Raw genomic sequence first — 25,423 nt, 5'->3', positions numbered from 1 at the left:
TATATATATTGACATTAGTCAAATAAAAAATAAATCAACAATCATTAGTCATTAATAAAATATTAAAGACCAAGAATCACATGCATATATAGATAAAAATAATTTAGGCAAAACTGTAATGCGATTTCATATTAATATAAGAAAGAGAAAGAAAAGAAGAAATATTCATACAATGAATTGTAGAGAGGACGAGAAGGAAACGTGAGAGGATAGAGAAAAGTAAGAGAGGGAGAAAGAGGGAAGAAAGGAGTGTGGCAAGCTAGAGAGAAAAAGATTTGTTATAAAAGCATAAGTATAGCTATGTTAGATAATTTTTTTAAAGTATCGTATCAGGTTATGTTGGTTATGTATATATAATAGTTGTGTTTAGGGGTGTACAAAATCAAATCGAAAATCGAATCAAATCGTAAATCGAGTCAAATCGAAAAAGAACCTCGACTAGTGATTTGGTTTGACTTGATTTGGTATTGGAAAAAAAAAACCATATTTGGGTTGGTTTGGTTTCAACTAAAAAAATCTACCCGAGACCAAACCAACCCAACATTATATGTATAATTTTAAAATTTTATTTTATACATAAAAATATTTACTTTGATATAATTTTAAAATATTTCTTACACTTTTTCATAGTTTTTATCTTTTAATATATTATTTCATGTTTGAAAGTTAGAATTTTTATTGGTCCAATAAAGATTATAGTTAATAGATGTTGGTAATCATAATAAAGCTTAAATCAAAATCAAATTAATACTAATGCAAAAAGAAAATCAATTCAACACAGAATGACAATAATATTGAATATTTGTTCTTTATTTTTACATAGGTTTAGACAATTAAAATACATAATCTAATTTTAATTTCCTTTAATATTTAGTCATGTAACTAATACTTATTAAACTTATTTTAGCATGATTTAGTACTTTTAAATTATTATCATTTTTATTATGACTTATTAATTTACAATATTTGTTTTACGCGATTTCATTATTATTTTTTTGTTGGATATTTTAGTGTCATTAATCATATCATATTTTGTGTTATTTTCTTAAGAAACACCTTAGATAGTTGTATTTTGGTAGGGCTAAAGAAATATTTGAAGTACAAGTAAATTATATGTTCGTGTGAATACTTTACCGAAAATCCGAAAACCCCGAAAAAATCCGAAAAAACCCGAGGTTGAAAACCCCGAGTTTTATTGGTTTGGTTTGGTTTGGTTTATAAATTTAAAAATCCGACACAAATGGTTTGATTTGATAGTTGACAAATCCGAACCAACCCGACCATGTACACCCCTAGCTGTGTTTGCTTAGTTATATATTTTTTCCTTTAGTATCCCACCTAAATCTAATTGGACTGAGATGAATCTGATTTAAAATAAGCTAAACAATGAATAAATCCAACTCATCCAATTTTTATCAAGATTAATTTGTTTTCTTAAAATTGACTTAATTACAACACACACATATATATATATCAAATAATATCTTTATCTAAGTAATTTGACAAGGTTGTTTTTCATCTGTCAATTTTGCAAATACATAGCACAAATCAACCAAATTTTTAAATGAGCTGAAGTGGATTGGATAAAAATAGATTGAATTCATAAACTAAACTTAGATCGGATTAGACAAGTCATATTTTCATAATTTATTTTATCATTCTTAGTATCACCATAGTAATTAGCTAATTATTACCTTACTTACACCGTATTACCTAATTATAAATATTTTATAAAAATGATTTATCCTATCTTATATTAATTACTCAACCTATAGGTTATTAATTAATACTACTTATAATATCAAAAAAAAATTCAGTAATTACCTTATAATTAAACGAATAAAATATGCATGGTTGAAATTCATCTACTACTACCAGCCATATATCCAATTCCAAAAGCTCTATACACACCATATGACAATAATGACAAAAGCAATTAATTAAAGAACTTAGACACTTCATGTCCAACAACTAAATCAGTTTACAAGGTGACAATGACATGACATAATTACCTAGCCTTCCTAAACAAGGATCATGGGCCTAATTACACTAAGTTTCTGAATGTTTAAATGCTAAATTAGGGTTGTTTTGGAAGTTGATATCCTTTAGTCATAAGTAAGTTACATTAAGGGAAATAAAGTAGTCAATAATTAATAAAGATGAATTAATTAATATGATGAAAAAAAAAAGTAGATAGTGATACTGATAGGGACCATGTGGAGACTTCCCTTGGAGGATTCAAGAGTTAGGCTTACGTCCAACTTTAAACATGCAAGGCCATGCACAAATATAGTTAAATATGGAAAGCTAAGATTGAATTTTCCTAAAATAGATATATTGCCTTTCCATGTGTCTATTTTTCATTAATTTAGTTTGGTGTATGCTGGAACATCAATATATATTTTTATGTGTGTACATGCCTCATCATGATATTATTCTTGTCATGCATCTTCATATCTCTTCACGATGCATATAAAAAATTACACACTAGAAACAAACGTTTTTTCCATCGTGAATCAGTAAAAAAAATTGTGTTGTAAAACATGATTTTCACACATCATTCACACTAAACTAGCTCAGGAAACAGATTCTCATTGAAATATATATTGCGTAAAACCATATAACATTTTAGTAGTGTGATTTAAGTAATCGAGTTAGGGTGAAAGTAAAATTATCGATATGATGTGAGAGTAGTAAAATAAAAGATAAGACAAATAGTGGATATTAGGTGAAATTTGCATGGAAGATTAATATTCCAAGAAATTGTGAAATTACTAAACCCCTTGATAAATTTAGAAATTTCAAATGTCTAATCACTTTCTATCTTTGTCAAATATAGACTTAATTCCTATCTACAAAGTACATAGCCTAATTAGATGAGTAGTTGATGAGATACACTTTCTTCTAATGATTAACTACAAGTACATTATAACTTTTTTATTAAAGTGATCGGCTAACATCGGATTAGATTTTTTAAAATTTTAGATTAAGACACAAAATCATTATTGCTTGATCATGACATTGTTTTTAGTACTTATTTAATAGAAAGTTTCGAAAAGTGCTTATTTAATAGATTTAGGTAAGAGTCCTCTCTAAATATTCTTTTATTGAAAAATCTTACTAACAAAATTTTATCTAAGATATATATTGAAAACTAACTTTTAGTATATAGCGGCAATGTAGGTCATGTATTCGAGTCGCAGAAGAATCATGCATATATGGGAATATGTAGAGAATCATAGGCACCTCCATACATCTATATATTATTAAAATAATATGAACAGGGTTATATATAAGAGTTCGTCATATATATTACACATTGGAACACTTAAAGAACTCAAATTATGCAGAATTTTAGCACTATATTATATAGGCTAGCTGTATATCTAACAGCTTAATTTTTATAATACGTTACTAATGGTTTTCAATCTAAGGTTTAATTAATTACTCAAATTAAATATTCCAAACATAATTAATCTCCATTAAGTAATTGCATTGACCAGATATCCTCCATGCTCCACATGTTGTCATTTGTTTCAGTGAGAAAATTTGTGGCTTGAAAATTAGTGTCCAAATTTCCATTGTATGAAGTTGGAGAGTAAGTCTCTATGTTATCTGCTTGACCAGCTGAGGATATTTGACTACTACTTCCTTCTTGATGATCAATGTTTTGCTCTGAAGTTCCTTGTCCATTTATGTTCTCTCCTTGCTTAATGTGCTTCTGAATCCTAGTCCTCCAGTAGTTTTTTATCTCGTTATCTGTTCTTCCAGGCAAATGCTTTGCAATTTTCGACCACCTGTACAAGAAGTGAATCCAAAATTTAGAGTTAGTATCTTTATGACGAATACTATCTAATTTCTATACGTACACCTTTTTTTTTTATGTGTATGTCGATATAATTTGATCTGAAAGTAATGGATTCAGTTAAATCTGATTTATTCTAGTACTATGATCAATTCACTACTAAATATGTATATGTTATCTATACACAAAAAAGAAGAGGATGTATGTCAACTACAACATGAGATTAAAATGTACCTGGTTAGCTTGTAAAAACATAGTTAATTTTATTACATACTACACCTATTTATTTTTTTATAAGATAATGTAAAGTTGTTGGTTATACGCAGGATGTTGGTAAGATGATCATGGCCCACAAAGTTAGATTACAAAAGTTATATTTTTTTTTTCATAATTGAAAGTATTTCAATCACGTTTTGTAGTAGAAAAAGATGCTTGTCACGTTCTATGGTTGGAATTCAAACATTAAAGTCCCATTTGCCTCTTCCTATTTATTTAAACTCAACTCAACCAAAACGTTGAAACTAGAGAAACACACACACACACACACACTTACTTCCTATACTCACACCAAATATTATGTCTACAAAATAGCCACAAGTTGAAGATATTAATGAGCCAAGAAGAATTCAGAAGTCATTGCAATGCTCAATCCACCACAACTAATTTTTTGGTAATTCATGTTATGCACTTTCACTAGCCAGATTATATTTATGGTACGTTTTATTATTACATGCACCTATAAAAAGATTTTCAATTTTGATAATCAACACATTAGTATATACTCAACACACACATACACACAAGGTGTGAGTCAAGTTAGCTAGTGTCTTTGTTTTGTATATATGTTTTTCTTTAAGCATGTATGCACAAACAAGAAGTAGGGAAGTGGTTATATAGCTTTTGTTGAAATGTAAGACTATCTTATTTAAAAGTTTAAATCGAGTATATTTTTGTTGAGTTAGGCCCCTCACGTGCGAGCTTAACTTTTTTTTATGAGTCAATCACGTGATTCATTTTTTTGTTGGATAAAAGGTGATAGTGACTTTCGATGCTAAGACTTTTGTCTGCTCTTATATTATACGGAATTGTATTAAATGGTCATTTCTCATCTAAAAATTTAAACATAAAAGATAGACACAATTTTATTCACATATTTATACCTTCAATAATATTAACTAATAAAACTTAAGATTTTCATATAAAGTATACTTTTAATTATTCAATTATATAATATTTTCAACACCGACTAATAACCGTATCTGATAATTATTGGGTGCTACTTTTTCAGGCGGTTGTGTTAAAACATTTTAGTTACCCATCTAAGTACTATACACGGTAAATATTACTCTATTTTTTTTCTCACAATTTATATGATACAATTTAAAATTTCAAAACTCAAACTTTAGATTTTAACTGTGAATTTAAACGTAGAAACTTCTGATTGTTTTAAAATAAAATTTATATTATTATACAATAATTAACTATATGTATATAGAAATTTTGGTATAATTTGTTTTTATATGATTAATTTTCAAAAATCAAACTATGTCGTATAAATTAAAGTTTTATATACAAAGAAATTACGATCAAACAAAAACTTACTCTCAAAATTTAAACTGTGATACAGAAATTGAGACGGAGCGAATAAGTATCGTACAGCAAAGGGGTCCATTTATAAAATATAGAAAATAAGGTAGCTGTCAATTTCATAGACAAGTTGGAGGTGGGATAATAAAAGTCATTGACATGTGAGTGAAATGAAATTGGTTCTTCTTTAAATGGAAACTTCTATCTTTCTGGCTCACTTAAACAACGTGTTTTTATATCACATTGCTATTATGTAATACCGAATACTTGTCTCACCACTGTCCCTTTTTTTCTGTTTTCCTGAGAAAACGAAATATTAATATTCTCAGTTGTTCGAATGGTAAGTATCTTTCATTTTTAACTTGAAGGTGGTAAGTTCGAGTCACTAAGAGAGGAAAAAAAAAAGGTAGGAGCTGCCTAGACATGGGTGAAAAAAGAAAAAAAGAAAAAGTTATGTTCTTATTCTTTTTAAAGCATAGTTTACTTTCTAATCACTTCATACAAGTTAATCAACAACATCAAATTACTTTTCATGTGATAATTAACTTTAACATACCTTAGTTAAGCCCAAAAAACGGTTTTAAAAAATTAATTTCCCTCACCTAAAAATAGAAAATAACATAAAATAGTGTACCTTATCTTTGAGAGATATGATTTGCTTCTTAATTATAAATTATGAAAATACTTTTCTTTGTTATAATAAGTATAGTTTCTTTAGATCTCAAAAATAAGTTTGAAAGGAAAAATATGTAAGGCATCTTTTTAAAATTTTATTAATGGAAGACATAAACTAGATGAAAGTTTTTGAAGGATTTTTTTTTTATGAAACAAAAAATAGGGAAAATTAAACTTGTTTGGAACACAAATTATAAAGTACCTTAGATTATATTCTCCACGTTTAAATTCTCAGATCTTCCATATGGAAATTAAATTCCATCACGTTTTAAATATTGCTTCTCATCTCTCATATACAAATCTAGTACTATAAACATATATGGACTATATGTTATGGAGTGGCTCTCTTTGTCCACTCAACAATAAAAAAACACATGGGAAAATCCAATACTTGATGGACAAAATTCCACACCAATTTTTATTTGTTAATTTATGTGTAGTACTCTTTAGAATAATAATATGTACTCACTTGTTTCCCCACTTAGCATGTAGTTCCATGATCAAAAGTTGTTCTTCAGGTGTAATATTGCCCCTCCGGACATCAGGTCGAAGATAATTAAGCCATCGGAGCCTACAACTTTTTCCGGTACGTTTGAGACCTAAAGAAACAAGACATAGAGATATATAATATGTTATTAAATTAAACAATTTTTTTGTACATGTAACAAAAACAATATATGGGGTATGTTTTGAACAGACTAGTTCACGTTCACTTAGTGAGCTCTCTGTCTTTCACAGTTAAGGTGAAACGCTCAAACCCTATCACTCTCTTGATGTAATAAAAATATTTTTAACTTTTTTTTTTATATCTAGGATTTCGCTTACAAAAAAGGAAAAAGTTACCAGCAGATTTAGCTAGAGAGTTCCAAACACCTTCACCATGATTAGCAATGTAGTTAATGAGAATCAAATCTTCTTCCATAGTCCAAGGCCCTTTCCTCACTTCAACATCTTGAGAGTTGCATGTTTTATCCATCTTTTTTAAATTAAAAAAAGAGGTGAAGAGAAAAAGTAACCAAAAAAAAGTAGAGCGAGGAAGATGAGAGAATATTGAAGATATGTGGTACTTTGTGACTAGGAACTAATGTGGTTGGGCAGATATTTATAGGGGTTGGCTAAAATAAAAATTTGTTACTAATAATTTAGCCTTTAAGCAGTGTGACATAATGAGAGCTTTTAACCTAACTTACTTTATTATGAAATCATACTTATTAATCTTCAAAATGAGAACTTTGTAATAGCCTTAAAACTATATATATATGTGCGGGCATACATGACAGCTATTGATGTGGCCATGCATGTTCACGTTATGTAACCCCGCAGTAGTGGTGGAGTCAGAATTTCAATTAACTGGTGTCAAAACATAAAAAAATACTAATATCTTGTAGAAATCAAAGAGTGTGAATATATATATATATATATATCTAACTACACAGTGTAATTTTTTAATGTAGGAATGTAGATCGACAATCCTCAAGTATAGGTGGCTCCGTTACTGCCCGCCATCACTGCACAATTCTAGAACAATGTATATATACTCATTTAATTTCATTCTTTTTTCTTAAATTGAGTACCAAGTTAAATTATGTCACATATTTGTTTTTTAGAATAATATATAAAGAAATATTAAATTAATGCATATTAATAGCTAGTTTAATGGAGAAAAGATCATTCTAAATTATTATTTTTTGTTAATAAGAAAGTTAAATGAAAATATGAACCTTAATTAAAAGCCGTGTATAAAGTAATTATATCTCTCCATTTTAAAAAATGCAATCTAAAGTTTGCCTTCATTGCAAAAAGTTACAAGTTGCCTCCCTCCATTTAGAAGATCAAACATTTTTTTTTTGACAACAATGTATTAATATTTTGTGATTTTTTATATTAAATTATTAATTATGCTGATTCATATAATGCTTCTTATGTATTTTTTAAATTATATAAAATTGTATTTTTAGAAAACTTAAGAAAAAGAATATGTCCAGACTTAAATCAAATATAAGATGTACATACTCAGCAACCTTCAACTTAAAATGATACGAATGAAAGTACAATTGGTCGAATGATACCAACATTTTTGTACTTTACAACTCAAAATAGTAAAAAGTATCATATAATTAATATTATATAGAATAAAGACATGCAAAATAAAATTTCATAAGTTATTTCTTTTACCTCATCATGCCCCTCCTTTTTTCTTAGAGTTGTTTTGTTTAATATTTTTTATTTTTTAAAAAAAACTCTCATTTTCTATAACAATCGGGTTTCGTCGTTATAGAGAAGTCAACGGGGTAAAATTTGGAACCGAAAAACTTTTTCGTAGTATTTGGATTTTTCCAATCTAGTCCAGATTTGGACTAAATTAGAGTCGTTAAGGTGGAGGGAAATCTGGTAACAATTGGGAGAGTTAATTATGATTTTGGTTACATGAGTAGTTAGATAACTCGTTAAGAAACCCGTACGACTTTATGGAATTAAATTCGGGCGAGTAGAACTCCCGGAATCGATCTTAGCGTGAAGGGTTTTTTCTGAACGTCTTGGTTAGAGGTGTGTTGTGAAATGGGGGTCTTGGATTTATTAAAATAGCTCATTGGTTCATGCAAGCCGCCTTGGCGGGGATTTTTGCCGCTCTGGCGGAGTCGTTGCAGCGGGGTGAGGGCCGTTGTGGCGAGTTTGACGCGACTTAAGGTCGTAAATAAACCCCTAAACGACCTCATTCTGCACTTTTTGATATTTAGAGCTAAAGAACAAACCCCGGGTGACTCCTAACAGTTTTTCACCATTCTTGAGGCTAAAGGTAAGCTTTTCACTCCCCGAATCCATTTTTCGATCCGTAGAACGTAATAGAATGGGTAATTATCGATGGGGGAGGGTTTTTTTTATCTAGATTCTATGGTGGAAACAACCCTAATTTGGATACATGGGATCATGGGTTGATCTAGGGTTCATAGAATTGTTAGCAATTTGGGTAATTAGTGATTGTTTATTGATTCACGTATTATATTGATTGTTTGTAGACCAAGAACAAGCGGAACGAATCCGAAAAGGGAAGGATCAAGTTTCTTAGGGTTTCAAGCTTGTTTCAAGGTAGGTGATGGTTGTGATTCTAAGATTGTGTGATGTATGTTTGTTCTTGCTTCATTGTGATACTTGCATATATGTGAATGTTGCATTACTGATCACACTTGTTGTAAATAAGATAGATGAATGATGAATGTCATGAACCATGACTTAAATGCATGATCTTGACGATATATTTGTGATTGTGATTGTGGTGTGTTGAAAGGATCGGTACTTGCCACGTTCCGGCATAACTAACTTGGATCGGTTGCCACATTTTGGCATAATTATAGGATCGGTTGCCTCGTTCCAGCATAATCATTGGATCGGGTACCACATTTCGATATGTGAACTGTTTGGGTTTGGGTTACATGAGAGAATCAATGACTTGTCATAATCGTGTTTATTGTTGAGCATGTGATAATCAATATTGTATATGTTCGATATTTTGCATGTTTACAATGTTGTATTGACTTGCTTATGTTACACTTAGTGGGATAGCCGCGTGATCCTACCAGTACACTATGGTTGTGTACTGATACTGCACTTGCTCTTATTTTTGTTGAGTACATGAGGGCATCTTCTGGCGGCTACTGACAGACCTCGCTTAGAAGATCAGTGATCGTTTGAATTCAAGGGTGAGCCAATTCTTTCGGGCTGCCATGAGTTCTCTTTCGTCTATGTCCATCATTTCAGACTTAGACTTTTCTAGTTAGTATTAGTTCGTTAGTTTGGGGTTGCATCCCTTCTTGTTTAGACTTGTTGAACTTTAATTTAGATGTTTTGGTACATTGACTTTCAGGTTCTAGGTTATTTCTTCCGCATTGTTTAGTTCGTTGTTAGACTTTCGTTAGAGTTTATGGGAACTCTATTTCTTTCCTTAGTATTTAATTTGCTTTCGTATCTTTAAATGCCTTAGTTTTTGCTTTAGTTGCTTGGTTTGGGTTGTAGTAGTGGTTCTCCCATCGGAGGGTTAGTGTGGGTGCCAATCACGACAGTCTAGGTCGTGACATTTTCTTTATCTTGTATTTAAATTAAGTTAATACACTTTTTTTTACCTTATATCGAAACTTTTTCTTTTTTACCTTCATTCATTGTTTTTTCTCTTTATTTTTCTATTGATTTTATTTACTCTTTTTATTTTCTTTGTCTTTCATTTTTATTTGATTTCAAATTTAATTTCAAATGTCTTGTATTTAAAATAAGTTAAGTTCGAACGGATATCAAAATAAGTGAAGAAAATCAAATAAAACATTAAAAAAAATGTTAAAATTAAATGACACTTTTTAATTATTTTTTAAAAAAATACACATAATTTTTTAATAGGTGTGTCAATTCAAAAGTGGACAAGCAATTAGGGACATGGAGATTGATAGATTTTGATGGGTTAAAATTTAAGTGTTGGGCTTGTGAAAAATGGTAAAATTAAGATTTAAGTTAATTAAAATTTAACAAAATATTTATATTTTATTTATGAATAATATATAAATAAATTATAAAATTTATATCTATAATTTCTTGGTTCGGTTTAGTTGTTTTTGCGGGTTTTTTAGTAAAACCAAAACCAAACGTAGTAGTATCGGTTTTCAAATTTTTAAACCAAACCTAACCAAACTACACTAAATATCAAATTTTTTAATCGATTTGATTCAGATTGCGGTTCAATTTGGTGTATTAACTGTAATCATGAACAACTCTAAACACAAGTAAATTTAGTGGCATAGCTAAAAAATTCAGTTTTTTTTTTTTTTTTGGAAGGGTGTAAAATGAGAGTCTACCATAACGGAAAAAATAGTTCAAATTCTTTTTAAGGAATGTTGAAAGCTAGGAACAATAATAGTTGAATTGAAGAAGATTTTCATCGTTGTGGAGTGATTTTTCGATGAAAAGCATAAATTTTTTTGCCGAAAAAGGGACTAAAAGGAGAAAAATTGAAGCTTTTGGAGGAAAAATATTGATTTTTTGTTTCTAAATGGGGCAAAGAAAATGGTATGGATAGGGACTATTTTGTATTATTTAAAACTTAGATGCAAAAATAGACATCTTTTTAACTTATAATGCCTCTTTCACAAATAAATAAGACTTGTAAAAGCGATTTTTTAGTCAAATCATGATCCAAAATATATTGTGAGTTTGTGACTGTATCTATTGACAAATTTCACTATCATAAGACGTATCAATAGTTATATATTTTAAATATATAAAAAGTTACATGTTTTATCTCAATACTAAACATAAGAAAGCGAGAAATAAATAGGAGGAACAAACACTAACATAACAAAATAAATGTATTCCTATCTCATACTCTCATTTTTTTCGTATATTATAATATGACTTTCTACTTAATGTTATCTTCTAGTAGCCTTAAATCAATATATGTAATTAAAATAGTAAAGTTAAGTTATTTTTCACGGTTCACAAATATTACGTGTTTATAATCTCCTCATTATTACATAAGATTAAGATTAATTCCTCTCAAAATATGATGAAAAAATAATTCTATAATATAGTGATATTTTTTTTTATAACAAGGAACTACCTAAGATTCCAAATAATTGTGGTACTTTAAATTACAAAATTTCAGCGACCTCAAAGAGTGGTACAAGTCACACTGGACTCTTTTTTTTTCTTCTTTCTATAACGATACAAAAGAAGGGAAAAACAATTCAAACTTAAATATTTTGGTGTGTAAAATTTAGACAAGACCTCTAAATTTATAGCCCGCGATTAGATAAACCAATGTCGTTTTTTTATTTAAAAAAATGGTGGTGCTTTTACAAGAAAAAAAACGGAAAATAAAATAAAATTTTCATTTCCTATTTACACGCCAAAACCCAAAAACTTAATTGTAAAGTTAGAAATGAACATAATAATTTGGAGGTTCATTTTGAACTACTGCATTTTTTTTTATCGGATGTCAAACGGCCATATATATATATATATATATATATATATATATATATATAGAGAGAGAGAGAGAGAGAGAGAGAGAGAGAGAGAGACTAGAAAAGATTAAAATGATTTACGATGAACTTCAAAAATTGCTAGAAGGAATTCCAAAAAAATCTACTTTTAGTAATCTCATGGATTCGAAAACAAGAAAAAATATATTGAGACGGAGGCTATAAATTCCTTTTAGTATTCTAGTAATCACTTTGTTATTAATTCTTATCAAAATATTCAAACATCGACCTAAGACACGAACCACCTCAAAACTTGAGCCTCAATCTGGTCTAACCCTAACCCGATAACCGATCCCAACCACTACTTGAGATCTGACACTTATTAGTGATCGAAACTCGAACCTAATCCCAAATTGAGATCGGAGACCTGACTTCTAGCCAAGACCTGGGATAAGTTTGAGTCTCAGTTTGGGAGTTAGGTAGTGGTGTCTCTGAAGTCGGAACTCCGGTCTCAAGGTTGAAATTCGGGATGGGGAAGCAAGTGAGTTGGTCGAGATCTGACCATGGGTCCCTAGTCAGTCAGGATCAGAAGTCAAATCCTGAGTTGGGAAGGGAGTCAGGTCACAACCCTAACCCTATTCTAAGACTTACTCCCAAATCGAAACCAGGCGACCAACCCCGACTAGAAGATCCGACTGACCCCAACAAGTAACTTGAGACCCTAGCTAACTCCTAACCCACCCCATGGGCCTAACTCCCAACACCAACCCCTATTCTAAACTCGATTCCTAACCTCGACCTCGATCTCACCCCTAAGTCGAGACCAACTCTCAACCTCAACCCTGACTTTGGACCTCAATCTGGGAGCCAATTCTTAACCCTGACCCTAATTCGGGTTTCCACTCCTGACCTTGGACTCGATGCTCGACCCTGACCCAGATCCCAATCCTAACTCGAGATTCGATTCTAACTTTGACCCGTGACCAACTATTTATCCTGACCCTAATTATTTTTTTCCAATTTAAGAAAAATGACTTCTCTACGTATAGTACGTAAGAAATTAGAAACACACCCTTCTCTTCATACACAAATATGAAAAATTTGAAAAACAACTTCTTCATACCAAACTCACCCAAATGTTTTCTCTTCTCAACAAATCTATCTATTGGTTACTTCTATATTTATAGTGTTAGTGTTTTGCCCTGATTTTCTTACCATATTCGAGTTTTAATTTCTCCTTAAAAGAAAGTCAAAGTATTACCATAAATGCTTGAACTTTTTCTGAAAGGAAAATATAATTTTCTTCCATATTTGATTTATTCTTTCGTTAGAGGAAAAGTTTGGAGATCTATAAATTGAAGATCCATATTCTCATAGGATCCACAATGTAGTCATTTAGAGAGTTGTTTATGGGGAGATTTATTCTCTCAATAATTTATAATATTTTTCTTTTATATTAGTTTTCATATAATAATATTATGTTTTTAGTATAATTTTTGTCATCTAATTTATCATTGTCTTGATTTGCAATTATAAGCTTCCGCATGACGCCCTAATCACTTTTAAACCCAACATATAACACTTCAATGTGCCAAAACTCTTAGTCTAAGACAAGATCTCTTAGGAGTATACTGGAAAGGGTCTTTTTGTTTCTGGAGGTTAGGTTGCCATGTCCCCCTTTGGCTCTGTAATTTTTAGTAATCTTATTAACATGGTTAAAAAAAATAAAAAAACTAGCTCTGCACAAGGTGATTTTTACGTATAGTCCTATAAATATCTTGTTAGTGAAAAATTACAATATAATAAAATTGCAAGATTACAATTGAAAATAAAATGAAGAAAATAAATCTATTTAGGCTGAGGCGCGAATATCTCGCTCTCTTTAAGGAGATTCAAATCCATTGCAACAAATGTTTTTCACCGGTCCAGCAGTAGTCCTTCTTGACTTGTCCTCTCCAGGATACAACAGCCTTACACAAAGTATAACTCAACAACTCTGGACAAGAGTTGAATCCAAAGCTCCACAAAAAGAACAACTCCCTTCAACTAATAAGAACTCTCTTTTTTACTAACTCTTTCACTCTATATTTTTCTTGTGTATTGTGCGCTCCAAACCAAATGAAGACGGTGGTCTTCCTAGCAATGAATAGGAAGATAATGGGGTAGTAAATAGTGAAGATAAATGATCTTAGGAGTTACATAGGTTATAAGGTATAACGAAGAAATAAATAATAAGATAATAGAGAAATAATGGTCAAATGCACCAACGGCTAAGACTGTTGCAAGAAAGGAATTGAACATAACACTAACTCCAACAAATGGAGTAATGCGGCAGTTAACTCCAAAATGGAGTAACTCACCAATTAAAAGACCACTAACGGGCAGTCCCTATTCCTTTCTGCAACATATTCACAAAGACATAATAAGCCTAGGACATTATGTAACAATTTAATTAATATTAAAATGTTCAAAAGATCAATAATTCCCCACTCATTTTAATATTAGATAAGAGAGTCCATCAGCTTAAGGAAGACTACTATGCATAATGAAGGTGTGCTCTACATTGAACCTCCACTTAGTGAAACAGTAACTTTTACCCCGGAGTCGTAGTGGTCTCAGACTTGAACTATAACTTCTTAAGGGAAATAAAATATCACTGCTTACACATAATAATCAAGGTGTTAACATGAGCATTAAAGCCAACACGTTACGGCCTTGTGATATCCCGGTTTCATGAGTGCATTTGAGAATAAGCCCAATTCTCATAGGAAGCGACCTACTTCCACACTCACATAGGTGAAATCGGTTGAGAGTGCTTTTGTAAGCTTGACACTCCACCCATACGGGATACATATATTCATTAAGAGTTTTATCAACTCAACCTTCACAAATTACATGAAACAATGCACTCACATCATAGGGAGGGAATTAAAAAAAATAGTGCATTTTTCACAACAAGTCATCATATGATTAGTTTTTCCCTTTGAACTTGGTTATAGGATCTCTAGCCCTCAGGTTGGGTGTCACGCCCCGAGCTACCCCCAAGACGCGGACACGGGACCTAGGACCACAAATGATCCCAAGCTAACCCTGCTGGCATGATCATGAGCATACTAAAGAAACTAAAATGATGCGGAAGCTAAATCATAAATAAATATGAAAAGATGGGGAATACCCATATACTATAACTGAATATATAAAATCTGAGAGTTTAATACAAAAGAAATATCAAACTCAAAATACTAGGCTGAATCTAACTATGTCTGAAATAAGCCTCTAAACTGACTAGAAATGTTGGGACATGCCCCAACTAGATCTAGCAAAACTGAAACTAAAGACTAAAAATACTGAAAAGAAACTCATGACTATTGTCCTCGGAGAATGAGGACTCACCACTGATTCTGCTGAACTGGAGATTGGGAACCGATCTAAGCGTGATCTGAATGCTGAGAACTTGAACCTACATCACAAGAAGATGTAGCGCACGTATGCGTCAGTACTTGAAAGGTACTGAGCATGAAGGATGGAGTAAAGCTGAAATAACATATAACTGAACAAAGCATATTGAGCAATGATATAATCTGAACATGATATAGATACTGAAAATACTGAATACTGAGCTAACTGATGCAATGACCAAATTTATAACATGCTGAGACTGAATACTGACTGTACTGAAATATGGTCAATGCAATAGAGTCTGACTGAACTGTGGGAGCTACTAATAACCGACATAAAACCACATGAGCTAAATGTGGAGTCTGATGTATACGCCCTATCGAGAGGACCCAATATACCCTGCCAGAGGTATAGAGGCATGCTGGCGTGATCACTAAACTGATGTTGCCCACATAGGGGACTTACACCTACGTGGCTCGTAGTTCTGGGACTATATGGGTACGCTGAAACCCTAGTCCAACTCGGTATTATGCTACTCTCAATGAATTAAGTGGTTAACTAGTTATGACTGAATTTCTGTAAATACTGGATAGTTCGAAACTGAACATGCAAACTGAGAATGCAACAATTAATCTGATAATGATGCATTCATAAACTAAGGCATGTAAAACTGACTACTGAAATATCTAACCTAGCATGTGTAATTCAAGAACTAAAGAAATACATAGCTAGGGTTCTGAAATTCATACGATAAACTGAGCAATAACATGATAATCTGATTTGGAATATTTAAATAACTAACTCATGATGATCTGTTCAAATTCTAGAAACCCTAGGTCTGTTCATAATCATGAAATCAAGAATCTGACTGAATTCTAGGGACCTAATGGGCGAAAGTAACCCACTAGTGAAATCCCACATACCTGGTGACGAATTCCACGGAGAAATCTTTCGATTTCGGGGCTGGAACTGAAGAAACCTCGTTGCGTTCTTGAACTAGGGTTCTTGACCTTTTTCTCCTTCTTGATTCTAATTTTCTAAGTTTTGATTAATGATTTTGACTAAGGTAAGTTCTAATTATGTTTCTAGGCTTAAACTGATTAAAACCTCATGATTTAGGGTCTAAACGACGTATCTTAGGGGTTAAACGAAATAGAAAAAGACCAAAAGACCCCTGAATTAACTGCTGTCGGAGTGACCTACGGATTGGACCTACGGGCCGTAGGTCAATCTACGGTCCGTAGATTGCGTCCGTAAGTCAAGCCTGCTCAACAGGCCTTCACTAAAACGAGCATAACTTTTTACTCGGAGGTCGGAATTTATCAAACTCGGTGGCGTTGGAAAGATAATTCAATTATCTATCTAACCATAGGTCATGGGACACATAATTCATTTTGTACTAAAAGTTATGACCATATGAAGTTGACCCATCAGAATTTTCAGCTAACTGGCTGCTAACCTTCGATCTACGGTCAGACCTATGGACCGTGGATCGAATGATGGTCCGTGCTGGTCAACCGTAGTTCGGGACTGAAGCTGGGCTTTTGGGGCATCGATCCACGGATACAAACTACGGTCCGTGACCTGACTTACGGACCGTAAGTCCGGCCGTGGGTCAACACTTAGACAAATTTTCTAACTGAGTTCTGGGGAAGTTTTCTGTCACGAACCACGGACCTACAGGATGGATCGTGAGTCCATCTACGGTCCGTGGATGGTGTCCGTGAGTGCCACCTGTAACACCAGAAATCTAAAATCTCCATTTTCGGATACAGGGTGTTACATTGGGTTTCCTATTTCTGAAATCTCCATTTTCGGATACAGGGTGTTACATTGGGTTTCCTCATATATGACTCTAGAATTTATAGGCTTCAGTCCCATCCCCCTCGATGTGCTCCAGACCTTTTCTCTCGTTAAGTCCTTAATAAGAGGATCTGCAAGATTATCACATGATTTGACATAATCAACATTAATGGTACCATTTGTCAAATATGATCTTACATTATTCCTCCTTATAGGTCTGGATTTACCGTTGTAATAACAGATTTGAACTCTAACAATCGCAACAGTGCTATCACAATAAATTAAAATAGGAGGAATTGGATTTTCAAAATAAGGAATTTGAAACAAAAAATATCTTAACCAATTCGCTTTCTCACTAGTTGAAGCCAAAAATAATTAGTTCAGCCTCCATGGTAGAGTTAGCAATTATAGTTTGCTTTTTTTATCTCCAACAAATAGCACCACCAAAGTAAAGGCATAACCAGTGGTAGAACAGGAATCACATGATAAAGTGTTCCAATTTGCATCACAAAAGCCTTCAAGTACAGCATGATATTCTTTATAGAACAAACCACAATTTTTCGTTCCAATTAAATATCTCATAACTCTTGTTACAACATGCCAATATTCATTACCTGGCTTACTTGTAAACCTGCCAAGTACTCCTACTGCACATGCAATATCAGGCCTAGTGCAATCAGTCACATATCTCAAACTTCCGATTATGCTAGCATATTCCTTTTGATTTATTACATCATTTTCACTTTCAACAGTAAATAAGTGAACACTTGAATCAAAAGGAGTAGCAACATGCTTGCAATCAAGAAAGTTATATTTTTTCAAAATTTTCTCAAAATAATGTGACTGGTCAAGGAAAATTCCATCACATGTTCTTGTTATTTTTATTCCAAGAATAAAATTTGTCTCACCAAGATCTTTCATATCAAAATGGCTTCTAAGAATATTCTTAGCTTCATCAATAACATTCATGTTAGAGCCAAAGATCAACAAACCATCAACATATAGGCAAATAATTACATGTGAATTATTCCAAGACTTATGATATATGCACTTATTACACTCATTTGTTTTAAAAACCATTTCCAATCATGCAGGAATCAAACTTTTCATGTCAATGCTTAGGTGCTTGTTTCAAGCCATATAGGGATTTAGTAAGTTTACATACTTTCCTTTCTTTGCCTGCTTCAACAAAAGACTCGGGTTGTTCCATATAAATTTCCTCATTTAGGTTTCCATTTTAAAAAACAGTTTTTACATCCATTTGATGAATTTGCAAATGAAATTTTTTTTAGCCATAGCAATTAAAATTCTTATGGATGTAATTCTTGTTACTGGTGAAAAAGTATCAAAAAATTCTAGGCCTTCTAGTTGTTTAAAACCTTTTGCAACTAGTCTAGCCTTATATTTATCAATAGATCCATCTTGTTTCAACTTTTTTCTTAAGACCCATTTGCAACCAATAGTTTTACAACCTGGTGGTAAATCAACTAACTTCCAAGTTTTATTAGAAATTAGTGATTTCATTTCATCATGTACAACCTCTTTCCAAAAAATGGAATCATGTGAAGATAAATCCTCTTTTCAAGTGAGAGAGTCATCTCCAACATTAAACACATAAAATTCAGAACCAAAATCTTTTTCTACTCTAGCTCTTTTACTTCTTCTTAACTCAAAATCATCAACTTCTTTATTTTTCAAAGTTAGAGTAGAAGAACTAGGTAGTGACAAAATATTTTGTTCAATCCTTTGACCCCCACTATTTTTAGAATCAAAAGGAAATTTATTCTCATGAAAAATAGCATCACCCTATTCTATCACAATATTATCTTCAAGATTAAAAAATCTATAGGTTGTACTATTTGAAGCATAACCAAGAAAAACACAAGTAGTAACTTTCTTACCCAATTTTGTGATCTTGGGATCCATTAGCTTCACAAAAGCTAGACAACCTCAAACTCTTAGATATCCCAAACTTGACTTGTAACCTTTCCACAATTCAAAAGGTGTCAATTTAGACTTTTTATGAGGCACACGATTCAACACATAACAAGCAGTCAAAATAGCTTCACACCAAAAATTTAAAAGTGCATGTGACTCAATAAGCATGACATTAGTCAATTCAACCAAAGTTCTATTTTTTCTTTCTGCTACACCATTAGATGAAGGAGAATAAGGAGGAGTAGTTTCATGAATTATTTCCAATGATCTAACAAAAGAATTAAACTCATTTGACTCATATTCACGGACTCTATCACTTCTAATTCTTTTTATTTTTCTTCCAAACTGATTTTCAACCTCATGGAGATAAGTTTTGAAATTTTCAAAAGCATCACTTTTATTTTTCATCAAGTAAACTTAGAAAAATCATCAATGAAAGTGATAAAATATCTATTACATCCCATCACAAGCATACCCCTTTCCCACAAAAATATCCTTCTTCACAATTACATATTGATCAAATTCAATAATCTGTTTAAAGCCTGTTTTATTAAGAAGAAAATTAGACATCAAATTTTTTCTCATGAAAGGAGTGTAGAGTACATCTTTCAAAGTTAATACTCTTCCAGAAGTAAAACACAATTCGACATCTCCCGTTCCAAGCACTTGAGTTTTGTGAGAATCACCAAGCATGATGGTTTTGGGCTCCTCAAAATGAGTATATTTTTTCAACCAGCCTTTGTCATAACAGACATGGCGGTTTGCACCAAAAGCATCCACCATCCATCAACACTCTCAACCATGTTTATGTCAGTAATCACCGCCACAAAAGGTTCTTCGATAACGTTTGCCTGAGGGTCAGGACCACGTTTCTGGAATCTGCAATATTGAGCAATATGCCCACTCTTGCCACGAACAAAGTACGGTCCCTTATCTTGAACTTGTTGATTTTGTGCTTGGTTATTTTCACCATTATTTTTCTTAGGAGGTCTACTATTATTTTTCTTTAAAAAAAATTTCTTAGGCATCAAAGAAGTATTTTTGTGAGTTTCAAGAGTAGCATTATTTGAAGTAATTAAATTTACCTTTGTCGTGATGTTGCTCTCTTCTTTTTGTAAAAGTGCATCTTGGCCCCTTGCCTCTTCATCATCATACTTTTCCACTTTCTCATGATAAGAAATAAGTTCATCATCATCCATGGAGGCGTCATCAACTTTATTAGGATTCTTCTCAGTTAACACATAAGAAACATTGAGAAGATTTAAGTAGAAAAGTACTTTACCCTTCCATCTTTTGAAATGGTTACCATTGAACCGAAATGGCTTGTTCAAATCTCCCATCTTGACATCCGTTGTTTTTTCAATTGTAGCCATTACTGACTCTCCTTAAAAAATTTAGTGAAAAATTACAATATAATAAAATTGTAAGATTACAATTGAAAATAAAATGAAGAAAATAAATCTCTTCAAGCTGAGGCGCGGATATCTCGCTCTCTTTAAGGAGATTCAAGTCCGCTGCAGCAAATATTTTTCACCGGTGCAGCAGTAGTCCTTCTTGACTTGTCCCCTCCAAGATACAACAACCTTACACAAAGTATAACTCAACAACTCTGGACAAGAGTTGAGTCCAAAGCTCCACAAAAAGAACAGCTCCCTTCAACTAATAAGAACTCTCTTTTTTACTAACTCTTTCACTCTATATTTTTCTTGTGTATTGTGTGTTCCAAACCAAATGAAGACGGTGGTCTTCCTAGCAATGAATAGGAAGATAATGGGGTAATAAATAGTGAAGATAAATGGCCTTAAGAGATACATATGTTATAATATATAATGAAGGAATAAATAATAAGATAATGGAGAAATAATGGTCAAATGCACCAACGGCTAATATTACAGTGTTCAAAAGACCAACATATCTATTATACTATAATATTAGAATTCTACACCAATCATAAACTATATTAACGTAGAATTCTACATTCTAATCTTAAACTATTTCATTTTGAAACTCCAACTTGGAACAGGATATCAACCCCAATTAATGAACAGGGCCAATTGGTTCGAAACATGCATGTCTCAATTTTCATGGAGGAGTCATGGTAATTTCCAGCTTAATAATCACTACTAAAAAAACTGAATTTAATAATGGACTAATTTTATAGTTAAATAATAAAATTCATCGCTAATCTTACTTAACAATATATTTTAGTTAACTATAAGTAAAATAGCGACAGACCAACAATAAAGTTCGTAGCTGAGTTGAGGGATATTCTAAGAAGTCATAATCGAAAATCCCCCAATGGGTGAACGTCTGAATGAGGACAAGAAAAGCTATACCAACAAATTAGCTAGGGACAATCTTTTCAATAGTTTTAAAAGAAGAAAAAGATCCATGATGAATAGTAAAAATCAGACGAAGAATATTGAGCACAGTGCCCAAATCAGATATTTTACTAAATAGATTCAAATAAAGTTGAACTATATGTTTATAAATTATAATAACGTTGTTCGATCATTCAAATATTCTTTTGGATGGTATAGCAAAATTTTATAATATTTAGATTTCAAGAGATTTTTCTGGTAGTACTAATTATATTCACTCTCAGTATCTTTTTTCATATTCAATGAGTTAGGCTTAAAAAGAAAAAAGAGAGCAAACACTGGACTTATTTTTCTTTGCGCCTAGACAACTCACATTTCGTAAAAACTAAAAGACTAAGGCACTCCCTTCTTTTTCTTTTGAAAAGATTTTGTTAATGAAAAATATTCAACAAATCATCATTTGGTTTATGTTGCTCCTCCATCATAGGAGCAATATTAGGAGTTGTTTGGTTAGTGGGATAAGAGATAGTACTGATAATTTTGAGATAGAATATATGATTATTTTATCATATATTTGATTATCGATTTTAATAAGCCTAATATAATAAAATTAGTAACTATATCATATAAAATAAAGGGAAAAGGCTCAAATATCTTATTGAACTTTTAGAAAATGCTCATTTATGTTATTCGTTAAAAAAATGGCTGATATGTCATTTTCTTTTGAAAAAAGGCTCATTCGTGTCATTATTTGTTAACGGAAAATATTTTTGATTTTGCAAAATCATTTTTTACACGTGGTCAATTATGATTCGTCCATGTCAGTAATTAAATCTTTTTTAAAACAGAAAAGGGTCAAAATTGTCCATGAATTATGCAAAATAGACCACTTATACCATTCGTTACATTTGGGATAAAAAATACCCCCACCGTTATCCTAAGAGACCAAAAATACAATCCAGAGTTAACAACCCAAATTTTTAGTGACGAGTAATCCCTCCACCTAAGCGTTGCTAACTAGGATTCACATAAAAAAAAAACTAAATCTTTTAGTGGCAACTTTAGTCGCCACTAAAGGTTTTGACTTATTTTTTGTGTTTTTTTCTTCATTTAAAAAAAAAAATCACAAATGATATCGATAAAGGAGGAGTTTGAAGACATTATATATATTCTATTTCTATTCATATGTAAATGCATAAAATGAACAATGATGCACTATGTAATAAGAAATTTGAATCGAGAAGTAATTTTGATGATTTTCGTAATAATATTGGATGTTTTTAATATTTATAGTGCATACTATTCATTTTAGAAAATTATGTTGAAACCGAAAATTAATTATCATATTCTTTTGTTGAAAAAATAGGTTTTACTAGCGAATGGTTGTTGCATGGTTAGAGCCTTAGTCGCCACTAAAAATCACTCAATACCTTTAGTGGCAATATTTTTGGGATTTTGTGGTGATTTGTCGCCGCTAAAGGTCTAGTTCTTTTGTAGTGAATTCTAGTTGGCCACACTTAGGTGGAGGGATTAGTCTCATTTGGCTTGCCATGTCACTGAAAATTTGGGTAGTTAACTCTTGAGGGTATTTGTGGTCTCTTGGGATAACGGCGGGTATTTTGATCCCAAAATATAATGGAGGGTATAAGTGGTCTATTTCGCATAGTTCAGAGATACTTTTGACCCTTTATGATTTTTAAAATGAAAAAAGCTCAAATATGCAATCGGACTTTTTAAAAAGGCTCATCTATGTCATCGATTAAAAGTTTTGTTCATCTATGTTATTTCAGTTAACAAACTAATGGCATGAATGAGTCTATTCTCATACAGAAATGACATAAATGAGTCAAACTCTTACCGAATGACATAAATCAGTTTTATTTCTCAAATCTCAAAGTTCAATGATAGATTTGAATTTTTTTCCTAAAATAAAATAATCTTACTCGTGAAATATCTTTATCTATTCCATCGTGATAATCAAAGGACCTCATACCCTTTATTCTCCGCGTCACAAGTTATGTGCAAACAGTTGGGAATTTAATCGAGTAGGAGGTACTATGAATACATCTTTGTCTAATTTAGGAATCGAGTAGGTAGTACTGATTAGTTATGCCTTCACTGTTGTATTTAATTTAAACCTCAAAGATGAGGTAAGTTACTGTAGATTTGATTAGAATATATTGTTCTTTTGGGATGGCTACAACTACTACTTATGTAGGTCTATATGTAGGCCAAATCAACATTTCAAGAGTGCTTATACGTCTTTTCTCGTTCCCTTCCATTTTTCATATAGTTTCAGATCATACTTCCTCCGTTTCATTTTATGTGATACCTATTGATTTGACATAAAATTTAAAATTGTTATGTTTGGAATCGTTTCATTAAGGATAAATAAATATTTTAAAATTAAATAGTTTTCAATTATAAAATGTTGACATTAAATTAATTGGCCCTACTAATAGAGGACTTGATCCAAATTTTCAAACATATGTTGAGCAGTCTAGTCATAGTAAATTGAATTGTGGAATTAGGTGTAAAGAGTTGTTATCCACTCAAAATGTTATCAAAGAAAGACAAGAAGGGACAAATTGCGACCTAATATAGTGAGAAGTATGGTTTAGGCTAAAAATATTAATGGATCTTCCTCCTTACATGACTGATTCCTAACAAAACTAGGGCATCCCTCCACCCCCAACCCTAAATCTCTCTAGGACCTTCACCTCGGGACAGAGTTAGTAATCCGCATGCGAGTTTAACCGATCAAATTTAATAAATTTATTTTGAATAATTTATTTGTGTTTATAAATTTATTAAATATATAAAAATATTAAATTTAAAATTCCATTATAAAATTAAAATCTTAATTTCGCGAATGAGTCACCTCCCTTTAGATATATAATGGAATCCATCATCAACCACTCATAAACCTAAATAATCATCCACCTGTCTTGTTAATAAAATATTCACAACTGTATAGAATTTGACATTTCCTTTATAAACTTCAGTGGAAATAATACTAATTTAGGAAACCAACCAACCCCAAATCCCCTTTTTATGGGTATCAAACGGGGTGGGCGCTGGTTGGACGGTTGCGGGGCAAATCGATTGAGTTTTGGGCCTTTTTTCCTTCCTATGTGAATAAATAAAAGTTTAAGGTTTTGGGTCTTTTTTCATTTTCTTTGTGGATAAATTTAGCCCAAATTTGACAAGTCCACTTTTGCCCATAATCTCATTATTATGGTGCATATGTAAGACTTTCTTTTAGGTCTTATTTGAGAAAAATCACAAGAGATTGAGAGCAGCCATATAGAGAGAAAAGTGAGAAAGTGCAGATTTTCGCACAAACTCTAGCAGCCAATTTCAAATTGCGATTCCCTCTTCGTTTCTTATCAGATTGAGTTGATTTTTGGATAGCTTGTTTCTTTCAACTTGATCTTTGATTGGGAACTGAGTGAGGGTGATTTGGAGTCCTGTAGCTCCAGATTTTTGCTCGTGAACAATAGCTGCGGGTTTGATGTTTTTGCTTCTTTTATTTCTCCAGTTTTTGGTGCTATCTTGTAGTTGTGTTGCTCATTGTTTGGCACTTTGTTAGTGACTATTTTGGAGAACACTTTTGTAACTCTTGTTGATTTTAGTGGAGCTTTGACCTTGTGGTTTTTACTCTTCACACCGAAGAGGTTTTCCACACTAAAGTTTGGTGTCTCATGTGTTGATTTATTTTTCTTGGTTGGTTGATTTGTTTGCTGCCCAAATAGTTTTATTCTTGCATTATTTTGTCTTCTCTTGGTTCAAATAGAAGGGAAAGTTTGACTTGGGTTTTCTTCCGCTATTGCCCTGTCGTGCACATTTATTTTGTGCTTGCCTTTCCCAACAAAGTGGTGTCAGAGCATTTGGTTGTTGTTGATTTTCTATTTGAATGATGGAGTCAAATA

General features: G+C 32.0%; 1 protein-coding gene across 3 annotated transcripts in view; it reads right to left on the bottom strand.

Annotated features, from left to right (window-relative positions):
• Nucleotides 1-3,223: 3,223 nt before the first annotated feature.
• The window catches only part of LOC125836709 (MYB-like transcription factor EOBII), a 95,411-nt gene continuing 73,211 nt past the window's right edge, over nt 3,224-25,423 (bottom strand). The window contains exons 2-4 of one of the 3 annotated variants that reach the window (XM_049515926.1): nt 6,911-7,033; nt 6,537-6,666; nt 3,224-3,797 (exon numbers count right to left, since the gene is read on the bottom strand). In XM_049515926.1, coding sequence (XP_049371883.1) covers nt 3,473-3,797; nt 6,537-6,666; nt 6,911-6,989 — 534 coding nt within the window. In that variant the 5' untranslated portion in view covers nt 6,990-7,033 and the 3' untranslated portion in view covers nt 3,224-3,472. Of the gene's footprint in view, nt 3,798-6,536; nt 6,667-6,910; nt 7,137-25,423 lie in introns of those variants that run through there. The other 2 variants (XM_049515923.1, XM_049515924.1) reach the window with 2 other exon arrangements.

Source organism: Solanum verrucosum, unplaced genomic scaffold (genome assembly GCF_900185275.1).
Source record: "Solanum verrucosum unplaced genomic scaffold, falcon-dt-bn FXZP01000278.1, whole genome shotgun sequence".
NCBI lineage: Eukaryota > Viridiplantae > Streptophyta > Magnoliopsida > Solanales > Solanaceae > Solanum > Solanum verrucosum.
This window is presented reverse-complemented; position numbering and strand designations above follow the sequence as displayed.